Here is a 13169-nt window from a genome sequence, read left to right on the forward strand (position 1 = left end):
GAGGTCTACAAAAAAGAGGGCAAGAGAAAAATGACCAAACTCCTCTACTCGAGTGTGGGACCGATAATGATGCGGAGACTATCAGGTTGCCATGGAGATGTTCTCTGGCTCGTTGGCTTCGAGGCTGCACCCCATCAGAAGCCAACACTCTCTCTTCTAAACTCGAAATGTGAATGCATGGGGGACTCATTTCTCTTCTACCATGTACCTAAAACAAGGTGGAAAGATCAAAGAGGTCTACGGCAGGGCCCACGCTGAAAATATTGTAGCTGCCAGCTTGCACACATGCGATGACTGCAGCCCGGGACAGCTCAGAAGGTAATTAAGTGCCTGGAAGTGAAGTGTGAACAAGAAGCGGTATCCGAGATCAGGAAAGACATAGCTGAGCTTGAGCCAAAATTACCAAGAAGGCCTTTTGTTGTTGTTCAGTCGCTAAGTCATGTCCAACTCTTTGTGACTGCATGGACTGCAGCACGCCAGGCTTCCCTGCCCTTCAGCATCTCCCAGAGTGTGCTCACACTCGTGTCCGTTGAGTCGGTCATGCCATCCAACCATCTCATCCTCTGTTGCGGCCTTCTTCTCCTGCCTTCAATCTTTCCCAGCAAAAAGGCCTTAGGGTCTAAGAATTAGAGACACAAGCAACATCTGGCTCACTGTAAGCATTTAATGAAGGAGCAGAGAGGAGGGTGTTCTAGGGATGAGGGAAGGGATGAGCAGGGCTGAAACGTTGACCAGCCAGTGAGGACACCACTCACTGTGGTTGAGAGACTGGGTGAGTAAGTAATGCAGGGAAGAGGGTTAGGCAAGATTAGGGACCGGAACTGAGATTCAGTTTCAGAGGCCCTGGAGTTTGATTTTAGATCTGTGAGTAGGGTGGTGATATATAACGAAAGACATATTTTACAAACGTCGCTCAAGAGTTAAAGCTCAGGAGAGATGGGACAGGAGTGAAACTTGAGGCCGGGAGAGGTATTGAAAGCCTGGACCTGGGTGGATGTGGTCCTTGAGGAAAGAAGGGGATATTGACAAGGAAGCCTTCATAGCATGTGATAACAGCAGGGAGGAAAGGGATGGAGGTACGGGAGCTCCTTTCCTGAACAGGTAGGCTCCAGGACCCCATGTGAACTCAGGAGTCAGACCTGGCTTCCAGCTAGCGGTAGATCTGGTCTTCTGTTCTGGGGCATTCAGCAAAAAGACAAAAAATATTGCAGAGGATTTTTAAGACATGAGCCTATTCTGTATGGTGCTATTATGGTGAATATACGTCATCATACAGTTTTCAAAACCCATAGAATGTGCCACACCAAGAGTGAATCCAAATGTAAACTACAGACTTCAGGTGATAATGACATGTTGGTTTAGGTTTTGTTTTTTTTTCAATCTGACTGTGCCGGCACGTGGGATCTTTTCGTGCAGCATGAAAACTCTTAGTTGTGGCATGTGGAATCTAGTTCACCAACCAGGGATCAAACCTGGGCCCCCTGCACTGGGAGCTTTGAGTCTTAGCCACTGGACCATCAAGGAAGTCACTCAGTTTAGGTTTATCAATTGTAACAAATGGGCTGCTCAATCGAGGGGTGTTAGTAGTAAGGGAGGCTGTGCACGTGTAGAACCAAGTGGTTTATGGTTTTTTCTACTTTCTACTGTATTTTCTACTTCATTTTGCTCTGAGCCTAAAACTGCTCAGAAAACTTGACAGTCTATTAAAAAACAAGAACAAAAATAATGTAAATTGCCAGAGTTGGCATCAAAGACCCAACAGATAGGCAGTATGTGTTCAAAGGTCAATCTGTGGACAAAGAAGAATAAACCACCATGAAAAGCAACCAAAACGTCATTAAATGGAATAAAACATAGAGGAAATAAATTAGAGAAAGAAGAGATGGTCGAAGCTGGGCCTTCCTTTGAAGGAACCCACAGGCTTCACCCACCAGTGCAGACCCGTCAGGATGAAAGGAAGGGCTCAGGCCCGTGTGGCAGGGAAGACATGAAGGGATCATGACCCAGAGACAGGAGTTTCATCATAAACATAGGAGGGCCCTGCAGCCACATTCCTATCTCCTTGTTGGGAAAGTTAAATATTCCCAGCATGTTACCACAAGTGCTGACGACAATTTATGGGGAAGAAGAGACAGAAAACCAAGGTCTTTCTCTTGCTTCTGTGATTTGTGACCCAAGATTAAGTATTTGCTTTTATCCTGGTTTGTCCATTTGTTTGACTGATTAAACCATTCAAATGAGGATCACAGTTTTGGATGGTAATATCATTGACCCGATCTGTGTGATTTTTTTAAGCATTTTGACCCCTTAGATAAAAAAGGATGCTCTGGCTACCTAATATTGTAGTATGGAAAAAGACTCATTAGAATCGGAAAGAAGGCAGTTCAAAATCAGTGTGTTAAATAGACTACACAGTGTATGATTAATATCACTACTAACATCTTATCTCCCATCAGGGTGTGCTGCCTTATGTGGAGTATTCATGAATAGGTCAAGTTTGTTGATTACATAAAGACCCATAATACACAAAAGGTTTATACTGATGGTTCCTAAACTATGTAGATTTTTAAAAATCCACCTGACGAAGTACTTAAAGGTGCTGTCTGATGAGTGGTTTAGTGTAACTTGGGGTCATTTCACACTCCCAGATTCGTCCCTGGATAAATTACCTTCATCTTGCAGCAGAGTCAGGTTATTGCTTTAACAATGCCCATGCCTGGGATTAAATGTTTACCAGCCAGCTAATCAGAACTCAAGAGAATACAAGGTAGACATCATTTTACAATTAGCTTCATTACAACTGGAATGCAAACATTCCAGCGTCACCTCTTTTCATTTCTCACTGCAAAGCTTTAAAATAATTATAGAGACACATACAACTTTAGGTACCAGTTATGCAAACAGACAACACTGATTTTCATAAGGCTAGACAAAGACATACACCTATGTACATCTATACAATTATTATATCTTTGCCATCTTTGTACCAAAAACAGATTGTTTTACGTAAGTGTCATGTGAAATAAGATTTTGCATTTTCTTAACCATGAAATTAAAAAAATCTGATTTACAAATTAGGCGCTGGGGATCCATGTTAAAAAATCACTGTAAACATATATACTTATCTACATATATTTAGCATGTTTTGAATTGCTAACTTAAGAGCAATATAATGGTGGTCTTTTACATATAGGCGGCAGTAGTTTGGAAATGCAAAAAAAAAAAAAAATACTGATTCCATCTTAAGCAGAGTCTTGAAATTGTGGTTGAAGTTTAAGCAAAGGAAAGAATATTTGCTGAATATCTTACACTTGCTCAGTAATGATATTTCATGTCGCTCTCTCCTCGTAGGCCACGGAGTGCAGATTATTTTATGCAAGAAGCTAAGCGAATGAAGCATAAAGCAGATGCGATGGTAAGACCTTTTCTCTCCAGATCTGTTCCTCCAAATTACGTTTGTACCGCAGCTTCATCGCTGGGGCAGCATAGCCAGGATAATTATAAAATCTATTACAAGGATGGCTGGGTCTGTTAAATGCAGAAGTGTTTATATAATCCAGGGCTCATGGCCCAATAAATTATGACCTCAACTAATAATGTCTGACTTGGAGGAAGCCCTGGATAAACAAATATTTCAATTAGTCCTAAAGTTTGAATGGGAACCAGAGGCAATGGAGTCAGTGGGTGGTAGGTTTTTGGGTGTTTTTCCCTTAAAAAAAAAAAAAAGGTTTACATTTTTCTCCCTTGTTAGCCTAGCCAATCCTTGGCTTGGTCCCAGGATCAAATCCCTTTTCAAAAAGACTTTTGTTCTTCATGTGTACCTGCCAAAATAAATACTTCCTCTGAAACTGGACAACCAAGAAGCTATTACACACACACAAGACCATAAAGTTACTATGATTTGATGGTTTCAAAGAATAAGTTTTCTTATTTGGGAAAGCTTAATGCCTTCAGGCAAGAAGGCCTGATTTTCTTCTGTAAGAGATCATATGGTGGTTCCATCTGAAAGTCTCATCCTAAAGGACCCCTTCTTCCTTGGTCATTTCAGTTCTGCTCCCCTCCAATGTTCATAACTGAAATCAGGGCACTAGAGATGAGTTAGGCATCTCAAATGACCTTTAGCTCAGTTCAGTCCTCAGTCATGTCAGACTCTTTGCGACCCCATGAACTGCAGCGTGCCAGGCCTCCCTGTCCATCACCAACTCCTGGAATTTACCCAAACTCATGTCCATTGAATTAGTGATGCCATCCAGCCATCTCATCTTCTGTTGTCCCTTTCTCCTCCCGCCTTCAATCTTTCCCAGCGTCAGGGTCTTTTCCAATGAGCCAGCTCTTCGTATCAGGTGGCCAAAGTATTGGAGTTTCAGTTTCAACACCAGTCCCTCCAGTGAACACCCAGGACTGATCTCCTTTAGGATGGACTGGTTGGATCTCCTTGTAGTCCAAGGGACTCTCAAATGACCTTCAGAGTATTATTCTTCCAGGGTTGCAGGTGCATAAATTGTAACCTCACGCTCCCCAATGCTACTGAGGTTGCCCACCAAGCATTTATTAGTATAAAGCTAATTCCTGGGTCCACTGGTATACAGGGGAAACAATCACAGAGTATCAGAAAATACAGAAGGGAAGTAGGAGGTAGAGTTCTCCTCCTCACAATCCCACAGTCTGATGGAGCACGGGTCCCCAGCCGATGTGCCACAGACCACTACTAGTCTGTGATGTGTTAGGCACCGGACCACATAGCAGGAGGTGAGTGGTAGGCAAGCAGAGCTTCATCTGTATTTACAGCTGCTCCTCGTCACTCATTACTACTTGAACTCTGCCTCCTGTCAGATCAGCAGCAACATTCTATTCTCTTAGGAGTGTGAACCCTACTGTGACCTGCAAGCTTGAGGGATCTAGGTTGTGCCCTTCTTATGAGAATCATCCCAAAACCATCCCCCGACTCCAGTCTGGAAAAATTGCCTTCCACAAAACTGGTCCCTGGTGCCAAAAAGTTTGGGGACCTCTGTGATGGAGAGGTCTGGTTGCCAGTAGAAGCCAATGCATGGTCACATTGAATTTTAAAGCAGGAAGTTTCCTGCCTGAATCGTCCAAGGTTTACCAGGATTCTTCATTCCGTGTCTCCTTGCCCAGCCTGGCCTTTCCCAGTGACACTTTGCTACAACCACATTGGCCCCCTGCTGCCTCTGAGCACACCTGACTTGTGCCAGCCGGTGGGCTTTGCACCTGGAGAGGGCACACTCACAGTATCTCACACATACACACTCTCACTGTCGTGCATACTCACACCTTCAGTGTGCTCCCCAGATTCCACCAGATCATACTTTCCCTTCCTGGGTCACCTTCTGGGTCCCTTCAGGTCTCCTCCCTGAGGACCCAGCCTCCCTGTAGCCCTGTCACTTGCTCCCTCCTGCCCTCCCTTTGGCATTGGACCCCTTTGCATTTCACTAGTTAATCATGGACTCCCTTGCACTTTGAGCTATCTCATGAGTGCACATTTTTTCTCTCTCTAAATACATGTTCCTAGAAGGAGCTTTTGTGTGTCAAGTGCAAATCACACAGAATCGGGTACTTCAGCAAATACTTGTTGAAAGAAATGACTTCCTTAATCTAAAAGCACTGCCAAGAAATACTCCTCTTAGGTTTCAAGCTGTTTAAATTCTTGATTTGCTAACACAGGAGAGTTTTATCTTACATTTCCGTTTCCTAAGGTGTCATGAATAATGAGAGGGTTTTTTTTAGAGGCAAGACTTAGATCAGTAGTTAAGAGTCTCTGTAATTCTGTTTTATTTGGTGAATGAATGTTTGAAAACCTGGCAGATTTTCCAATCCCAATTTAGAATGTGTTATCCATCGAGAGTAAGAATGTATGGAACCACGAATCTGATGTATACATTTAGATTTATGAGAACCTAAGAATGTAAAGCTGATATAGGGAAAGATTATCATAAGTTTAGACGGTCTACAGTCTCCTGCAAGGGCTTCCCCTGTGGCTCAGACGATAAAGAACCGACCTGCAATACAAGAGACACAGGTTCAACTCCTGGTCAGGAAGATCCCCTGGATAAGGGATTGGCTACCCACTCCGGTATCTTTGCCTGGAGAGTCCCATGGACAGAGGAGCCTGGCAGGCTGTAGTCCATGGGGTCACAAAAGAGTTGGACAGGACTTAGCAGCTAAACAACAGCAACAAATCCTCCCAAATCAGTTCTATTAATGTTCAACATTGTGTCCAAGCTGATATCATTCCTTGAGCTTTACCTCCTCTCCCTTTCTTTCCTCACCCTTAGGGCGGAGTCCTATTCATGAAACAACTGAAAAATTCATAACTACACGAAGACATGGAGATGTATTGGGTTGACCAAAAAGTTTTTGGGGTTTTTTTTTTTTTTTGTAAGATGTTACAGAAAAACCCAAATGCACTTTTTGGCCATCCTAATAGATGTCACAAACAGTGCAAAAGATAATAAGCAAGGCCTTAAATTGTCCAAGTAGGAGTATACCATAAAAATGTGAAAACTCTTACATAGAGTCAAACCCATCACCTTACACATATATTAATATTTAGCACAACAGCAAGGACCAAGGGGTGAAGTTGATTTGACCGTTAGGAGTTAAGAAAGAGGACAATAGAAATTAAAGCAGCCGTGAAGTTCTGTGCAATTCTGATTGTGATGTGGATTTGGCATAACTCTGTATAAGCATTCACTCACTTGCCCTAAACCAGCAGGAATCTGTGAAAATAACTAGAGAAGGAATTATACCCTATTTCTACCTTTTCTGGGCTCCATTCGCAAGACTTTGGAACTTCAAAGTCGAGTTTCTCGAAGTATGTAGATTTTGTGAAAACGCTGTTTGAAAAACTCTTCTTGAGGAAGACACTGTTCACTGTCTTGACCAGGTGGAAAAGTTTGGAAAGGCTCTGAACTATGCAGAAGCAGCCTTGTCATTCATTGAGTGTGGAAATGCCATGGAACAGGGCCCCATGGAGTCCAAATCTCCTTACACCATGTATTCAGAGACAGTTGAGCTCATCAGGTAAGCGCTGCATTTTCTTGCAAGGGGGCAGTGCAGGGAGGTGGAGGGAAGAATATATATGTATAAGCACTGTGAACACAGAAAAGATCACACCATCTGGGTCAAAATAGTGAGCAGGCCTGCCGTTGCAATATCAAGCAGGTGCTGGAGGGTAAGCGAAAATGGTATTACAATGCTGTCGGGTTCAGCGCACTGGGCCTACTGTGAGCTGATACAGTATATGAGAAACACAATGTAAAAGAAGCCACGAGAAGGCTTCCTGAGCTTTTGTGATGACAGGGGGTACATATTAAGAGAGCGCTGGACCTGAGCATGAGGAAACAGGTCTTGCCTTTAGTGACAGAATACGAGGAGGATAAATTCTACCCTGAGCCACACCCTGAAAGAGGGTATTCGGGAAAGAAAAGAGAGAGAAGAAATCATCATGAAACAATCATGCAGTCTAAATCTGTGGATGTGGCTGCCCTCAAGTATCTTTATAAAGTTGGTTAAACCTGAAATGTGGGCTTCCCGGGTAGCTCAACAGTAAAGAATCTGCCTGCAATGCAGGAGATGCAGTTTCGGTCCCTGGGTCAAGAAGGACCTCTGGAGAGAATGGCAACCCACTCCAGTATTCTTGCCTGGAGAATCCCATAGACGGAGGAGCCTGGCAGGCTTCCGTCCATGGGGTTGCAAAGAGTTGGACACGATGGAATGATCAACACTTTCACTTTCAAGCCTGAAATGTACATTGTAGAACTATCTGTGCTATAACTGTAGTACTTGAAATAAATATCTATTATAATTATTCTTGGGGGACAAAAAAAGATCACACTGTCAGCTACCAAGAGCCAGTGTTCATCCCCCAAATAAGATGGACGATCTTGCAATGTGTTTTGGTATCGCCTGCCTCCTTTGATCTCTGTGTGAGCGAGGGTTGGGAGGACAGCTCCTCCAACCCCACTGGCAGGAAGGAAGCTTTGTCTGAAGGAGATATGAGTTGCCAACTTCACCTGCTGGGAAGTGGCAGAATTTGAACTCTTTTCACCTCTGTGCTGTGGTTTTATTATTATTATCTGACTCAATATTATTTAGATTTGTATAATCTAAATTCTAACTCCAATCAATAAATGATTCGGGAGTATTTAATAACAGGAAAAGAAGGTGCAAGGGGACTTTCGGAAAGGAAATCCATCTGATGAGACTCTGTCTGAAAAGGCACTGGGCTTGTTCTGGTCTAAGACTTGGACCTGAGCACCATCCCCCAGCCTGAGTTAGGACCACGAGGCGAACAAACGCAGGCTTTGTGACAGGGGCACAGCAGGGCCATGGGCGGGAGACGCCTGCCTTCCACGAGGGCTGCGTGGAAAGGCACATCCTTCATGTCGCTAATGAACCATTAAGGGAATTTCATCCATTAATCGTTCTGAGAGAGCCTTTGTCATGTTTTATGTCTTTAGCTGGTTCAGCTGCTCGGAATAACGTCTAATATGCATTATATGAAATAACCCTTCCCAAAATTAACTTTAAGAGATTTTTCTAATTCTGGAATTCTAGGCCACCTGAGAGTAGCTGTGTTTTACCATGCCTCACTATTCCAGATGGAAAATGTCTTATTTATTTGTGGCTGGGTTGGGTATTCGTTGCTGGGCACAGGCTTCCTCTCATTGCGGAGAGCAGGGCCTGCTGTTTGTTACGGGGTGTGGGGCCACTCATCACAGGGCCCCCTCCTATCTCAGAGGACGGGCGTAATTGCTCTGCTACATGTGGGCTCCTCCCAGACCGGGGCTGGAACCCATGTCCCCGGTACTGGCAAGCGGATTCTTAACCAATGGACCTCCAGGGAAGTCCTGGCAGATTTCTAATCATCCTAAATTTAATCTTCTTGGTATGCGTTGACCCAAGTCAGCGATGTTTTTCATCACTCTCCTTCAGGATTCAGAAAAGGATGACAGTCTTTGAAATTGTCATCCCAACATCAAGAACACATCATCTGCAAAATGCACTTTTCAAGAATGTTTTGGAAGTCAACACTGTCCAGCCCTTTTTCTTATTAAAATATTTCTACTACACCAATGCATTGGTGATTCCTTCATACTGTCTTCTTATTTGGTACAGTATTTTGGACTGTGAAGAAAAGAAATTGCCATATTAAAAAAAAAAAAAAAACTTAAAATTACTTTAAGAGATCTTGTTGTTGTTGTTCAGTTGCTAAGTTTTGTCCGACTCTTTGCGACCCCGTGGACTGCAGTGTGCCAGGCTGTCCTTCACCGTCCCCAGGAGTTTGCTTAGACCCACGTCCATGGAGACCTTAGTTTCTAATGTTTCGTCCTCTGAATAAGGCACAGACATGGACGCCCACAGGCAGACAGGGAAGAAAGTGGAAGGAAGCAGACAGGCACAGTGCTGTGGGGGATCCTAGAACGCAAGTGCCTTGAGCACAGAGGTTTGGGGGCTTTGTCTGATCTGTTCATTAATGTGTTCATAGCCCCGGGAGGAGTTCCCAGAACATAGTACGCACTCAGTCAACATTACAGATCAGCGGGTCACAGGGCCTGTGGTGAACTGGAGTGTACGTGGTCTGCTTAAGGCATTCGCACTTTAAGAACAAGCAAACAAACCCAAACAGCAGTAATTGCCTGATTCCATCAGATACGACTGGAGGTGCTCACATGCTCACCTGCTCTCACCAGGGATGGGACTTGGCGTGGGTGGAGAATACAGTCCATTTTTTAGATGATTGAGTCGAGTCCCTTAAGCTACTCTGAAAACTAAAATAAGAGCTCTTCTTATCTGAGTTAGAAGATAACATTAATTTACTGCTTGAAACTGCATGTTGCCCACCAGGTTTGAGACTCCCTTCCCCCACTGAGAGACTCTGGGGAGCCAGGAACACCGTTGGGGGCAGGGGTGGGGGGTCCTGCCACAGATGCCCAGCTGACAGTGTGAGAGAACTCCTCTCTCCACCAAGGAGAAAGTGCCTGGGGGACACTGGCAAGTGGAACCCCACCTCCTCAAACCAAAAATTGCACCATGTAGACTTCCTTGGAGGTCCAGTGGTTAAGACTACACGCTTTCATTTCAGGGGGGCATGGGTTCAATCGCTTTTCAGGAAACTAAGATCCCACATGCCAAAATTTTAAGAAAAAATTGTAGTACAAAGGCTCTGAAAATTAAATTGTTATTGGAACCACAACCCACAGAAGTAGGCTAGGACTTGCCTGCTAAACCTAAACAGGATGACTTCCTTTTAAAAGAAAATATTTAAACAGGACCCAGGATCTTCTAACATAATAGCCAGAATATCTAACACACAGTAGAAATTCACTCATCATACCAAGAAACAAGAAAATCACAGCCAAGATGAGAAAAGACAGTTGGTTGACACCAGTAACCAGGATGAATCAGATGTTAGAATTATCTGACAACGATTTTAAAGCAACTATCATAAAAGTGCTTCAACAAACAATTACAAATTCCCTTGAAACAAAAAAATCAAAGTCTCAACAAAGAAGAAGAAGTTATTTTGGAAAAGAACCAAGTGGAAATTATGAACTGAGAAATGTAACGGAAATATAAATCTCACTGGCGGGGCACAGGAGTAGAGAGGAGATGACAGAGGATAGAATCAATGAACTTGAGAACAAGAAACAGAATCTACCCCCAACCTAAGCAACCAAGACAACAGACTGAAAAAGAAGTGGAGAGCTTCAAGCACAATGACAATAGAACTGCCAGGTCATCTTTGGGGTCCCAGAAGAAGGAACTGAAAGATATGTTAAAGAAGTAATGGCTAGGGCTTCCACGGTGGTTCAGTGGTAAAGAATCCCCCTGCCAATGCAGGAGACATGGGTTCCATCCCTGGTCCAGGAGGATCCCACATGCTTCAGAGAAGCTGAGCCCAGGAGCCACAGCTGCTGAAGCCCAGATGCTCCAGAGCCTGCACTCCACAACAGCAAAAGCCACAGCAGTGAGACGCCCTCACCCCACAACTCGAGAGCAGCCCCCACTCACCACAGCTGGAGAAAAGCTCACGCAGCAAAAGTGGCCCCGCACAGCCAAAAATCAGTAAATAAAAGTATGTTTTTTAAAAGAAGTAATGACTGAAACTTGCCAAATTTGGCAAAAGGCATAACCCTACAGGTTCAGGAAGCAGAGAAAGCTCCAAACAGCCTAAAGCCAAAGCACTGCATGTCGGTACACCATCAAAACTACATTTCTGACAACTGAAAACAAAGACAAAGTCCTGAAAGCAACGAGAGATGAATGACACATTACCTATCGGGACACCAGTTCTGGTAACAGCAGACGTGCGGCCTGCAACCATGGGGGCTGGAAGCGGCATGCCGTGCTTCCAATGCTGAAAGAAGAAACCTGTCTAACTACCACTTAGATTCAGGGAGACCTCGTTCTTCAGGAATAAAGAGGAAATCAAAATATTCTCAGACTAAGGAAAATGAAGTTTGTTTCTAACAGACCTACCTTTAAAGGTTGGCTAAAGGAAGTTTCTCAAACAGAAAGGAAGCAGCAAAAGAAGGAATCTCAGACCAAGAGGAGGAAAGGAAAAGCAACATAAGCAACGGACTGTGGGCACATGCAATAAACCACCCTCCTCGTAAGTTATGTAAGCAGAGTGCTCAGTGAGCGAAACAAAAACCATTCCACCATCTGTGATCAGTGCACCTTGTTAGTGCTCAGTCGTGTCTGACTCTTTGCGACCCCGTGGACTGTAGCCCACCAGGATCCTCTGTCCCTGGATTTCCCAGGCAAGAATACTGGAGTGGGGTGCCATTCCCTTCACAGGGGATCTTCCAGACCCAGGGATCGAACCCAGCAGGTCTCCCACATTGTAGGCAGGTTCTTTACCACCTGAGCTACCAGGGAAGTCCATCGGATGCTCAAGGCAATGTATTTAAAGGCATAAACATGGAAGTAAGGTTGGTACTCTTCATGCAGAGTAGAAAATGTTGATACCAATTAACTGTGAGCAACAACTATGAGAACTAAGCAAAAGGGATACACTCGAAAAGGGAAGAGGTTCAAGAGGGAGGGAACGTAAGTGTACCTACAGCTGATTCATGTTGATATATGGCAGAAACCAACACAACATTGTAACGCAATTATCCTCCAATTAAAAGTGAATAGATTTTTACACACTCGCCCTGTGCGATGGCCCACACTCTGTCTGTGCAGTCTGCTTTTCTCTGAATCTGAATAAGTCCATGTCTTACCTATCAAAAAATAAATAAATAAAAGTTTTAAAAGCACCTCAAATCTACATGTGTTGGAGACAGTGTTATTACAGTATCATTTCTTGAGCAGCTTGCAACAAGCCAGCCCACTATGCTAAGAGTTTTACAGATGCTGTTTCACTTAATCTCTACAGCAATGCTATGCGATCAGCAGTAATGTACTCATCTTACTTTATAAATAAGGGAAAGGAGGCTTAAAGATGTTAATTTGTGTATGCTCCCCTGACTAATAAGTGACTAATCTGGGATTTGAACCCAGAACTCCCTGACGGTTCCCCAGCCTGCCTCAGGCCTCTCCAAGGATCTGCAAGTAACTTGGTGTATTATTGGAGAAAGGAATGACCATGGACTGCTGGTTCAGAGAAATAAGTGAGATTGAGTAAAGTTCATAAAATCTACTAGTTATGCATCCAGGATACTGCTGTCAAAATAAGAGTTTTGTAACAATTAAAAAAAAAAAAAGGTAAACCCACGCATTCATCTGAGGACAAAGAGTAAACATTTTTCTGGAGATTGGTCCAAAAGGGTTGAACTTTACCAACATCTTCTCAGCCACTCAGCCATGGATCAGAATTTGTAAAAATGGATGCATCACCATATACGCGGGTAATGCTTGAATAGGTAACACTCTTGACCATCTGTAGAATTTGGACTTGTATTGTTAAAAAGCAGAAAGTAGCTAGATGGTCATCAAAGTCATTTTGTTCTAGTTGTGACAATAATGTCATGGTTAGGCGAAATGGGGCAACCCCAGTTGGCTTGCAAGAAAGAACTGTCAGGGCTTCCCAGGTGGCTCAGTGGTAAGGAACCCGCGTGCCAATGCAGGAGATGTGGCTTCAGTCCCTGGGTCAGGAAGATCCCCTGGAGAAGGGAGTGGCAGCCCACTGCAGCGTGCTT

At 43.9% G+C, this 13169-nt stretch overlaps 1 protein-coding gene and 1 pseudogene across 2 annotated transcripts in view; both read left to right on the forward strand.

Annotated features, from left to right (window-relative positions):
• The window catches only part of AFF3 (ALF transcription elongation factor 3), a 620532-nt gene that overhangs the window by 592353 nt on the left and 15010 nt on the right, over positions 1-13169 (forward strand). For both annotated transcript variants that reach the window (XM_061155923.1, XM_061155924.1), the window contains 2 exons: positions 3352-3415; positions 6905-7041. In XM_061155923.1, coding sequence (XP_061011906.1) covers positions 3352-3415; positions 6905-7041 — 201 coding nt within the window. The remainder of the gene's footprint in view (positions 1-3351; positions 3416-6904; positions 7042-13169) is intronic.
• On the forward strand, positions 7100-8509 carry LOC133064234 (cytochrome b-c1 complex subunit 7-like; annotated as a pseudogene).

Source organism: Dama dama, chromosome 11, assembly GCF_033118175.1.
Source record: "Dama dama isolate Ldn47 chromosome 11, ASM3311817v1, whole genome shotgun sequence".
Taxonomy (NCBI): Eukaryota; Metazoa; Chordata; class Mammalia; order Artiodactyla; family Cervidae; genus Dama; species Dama dama.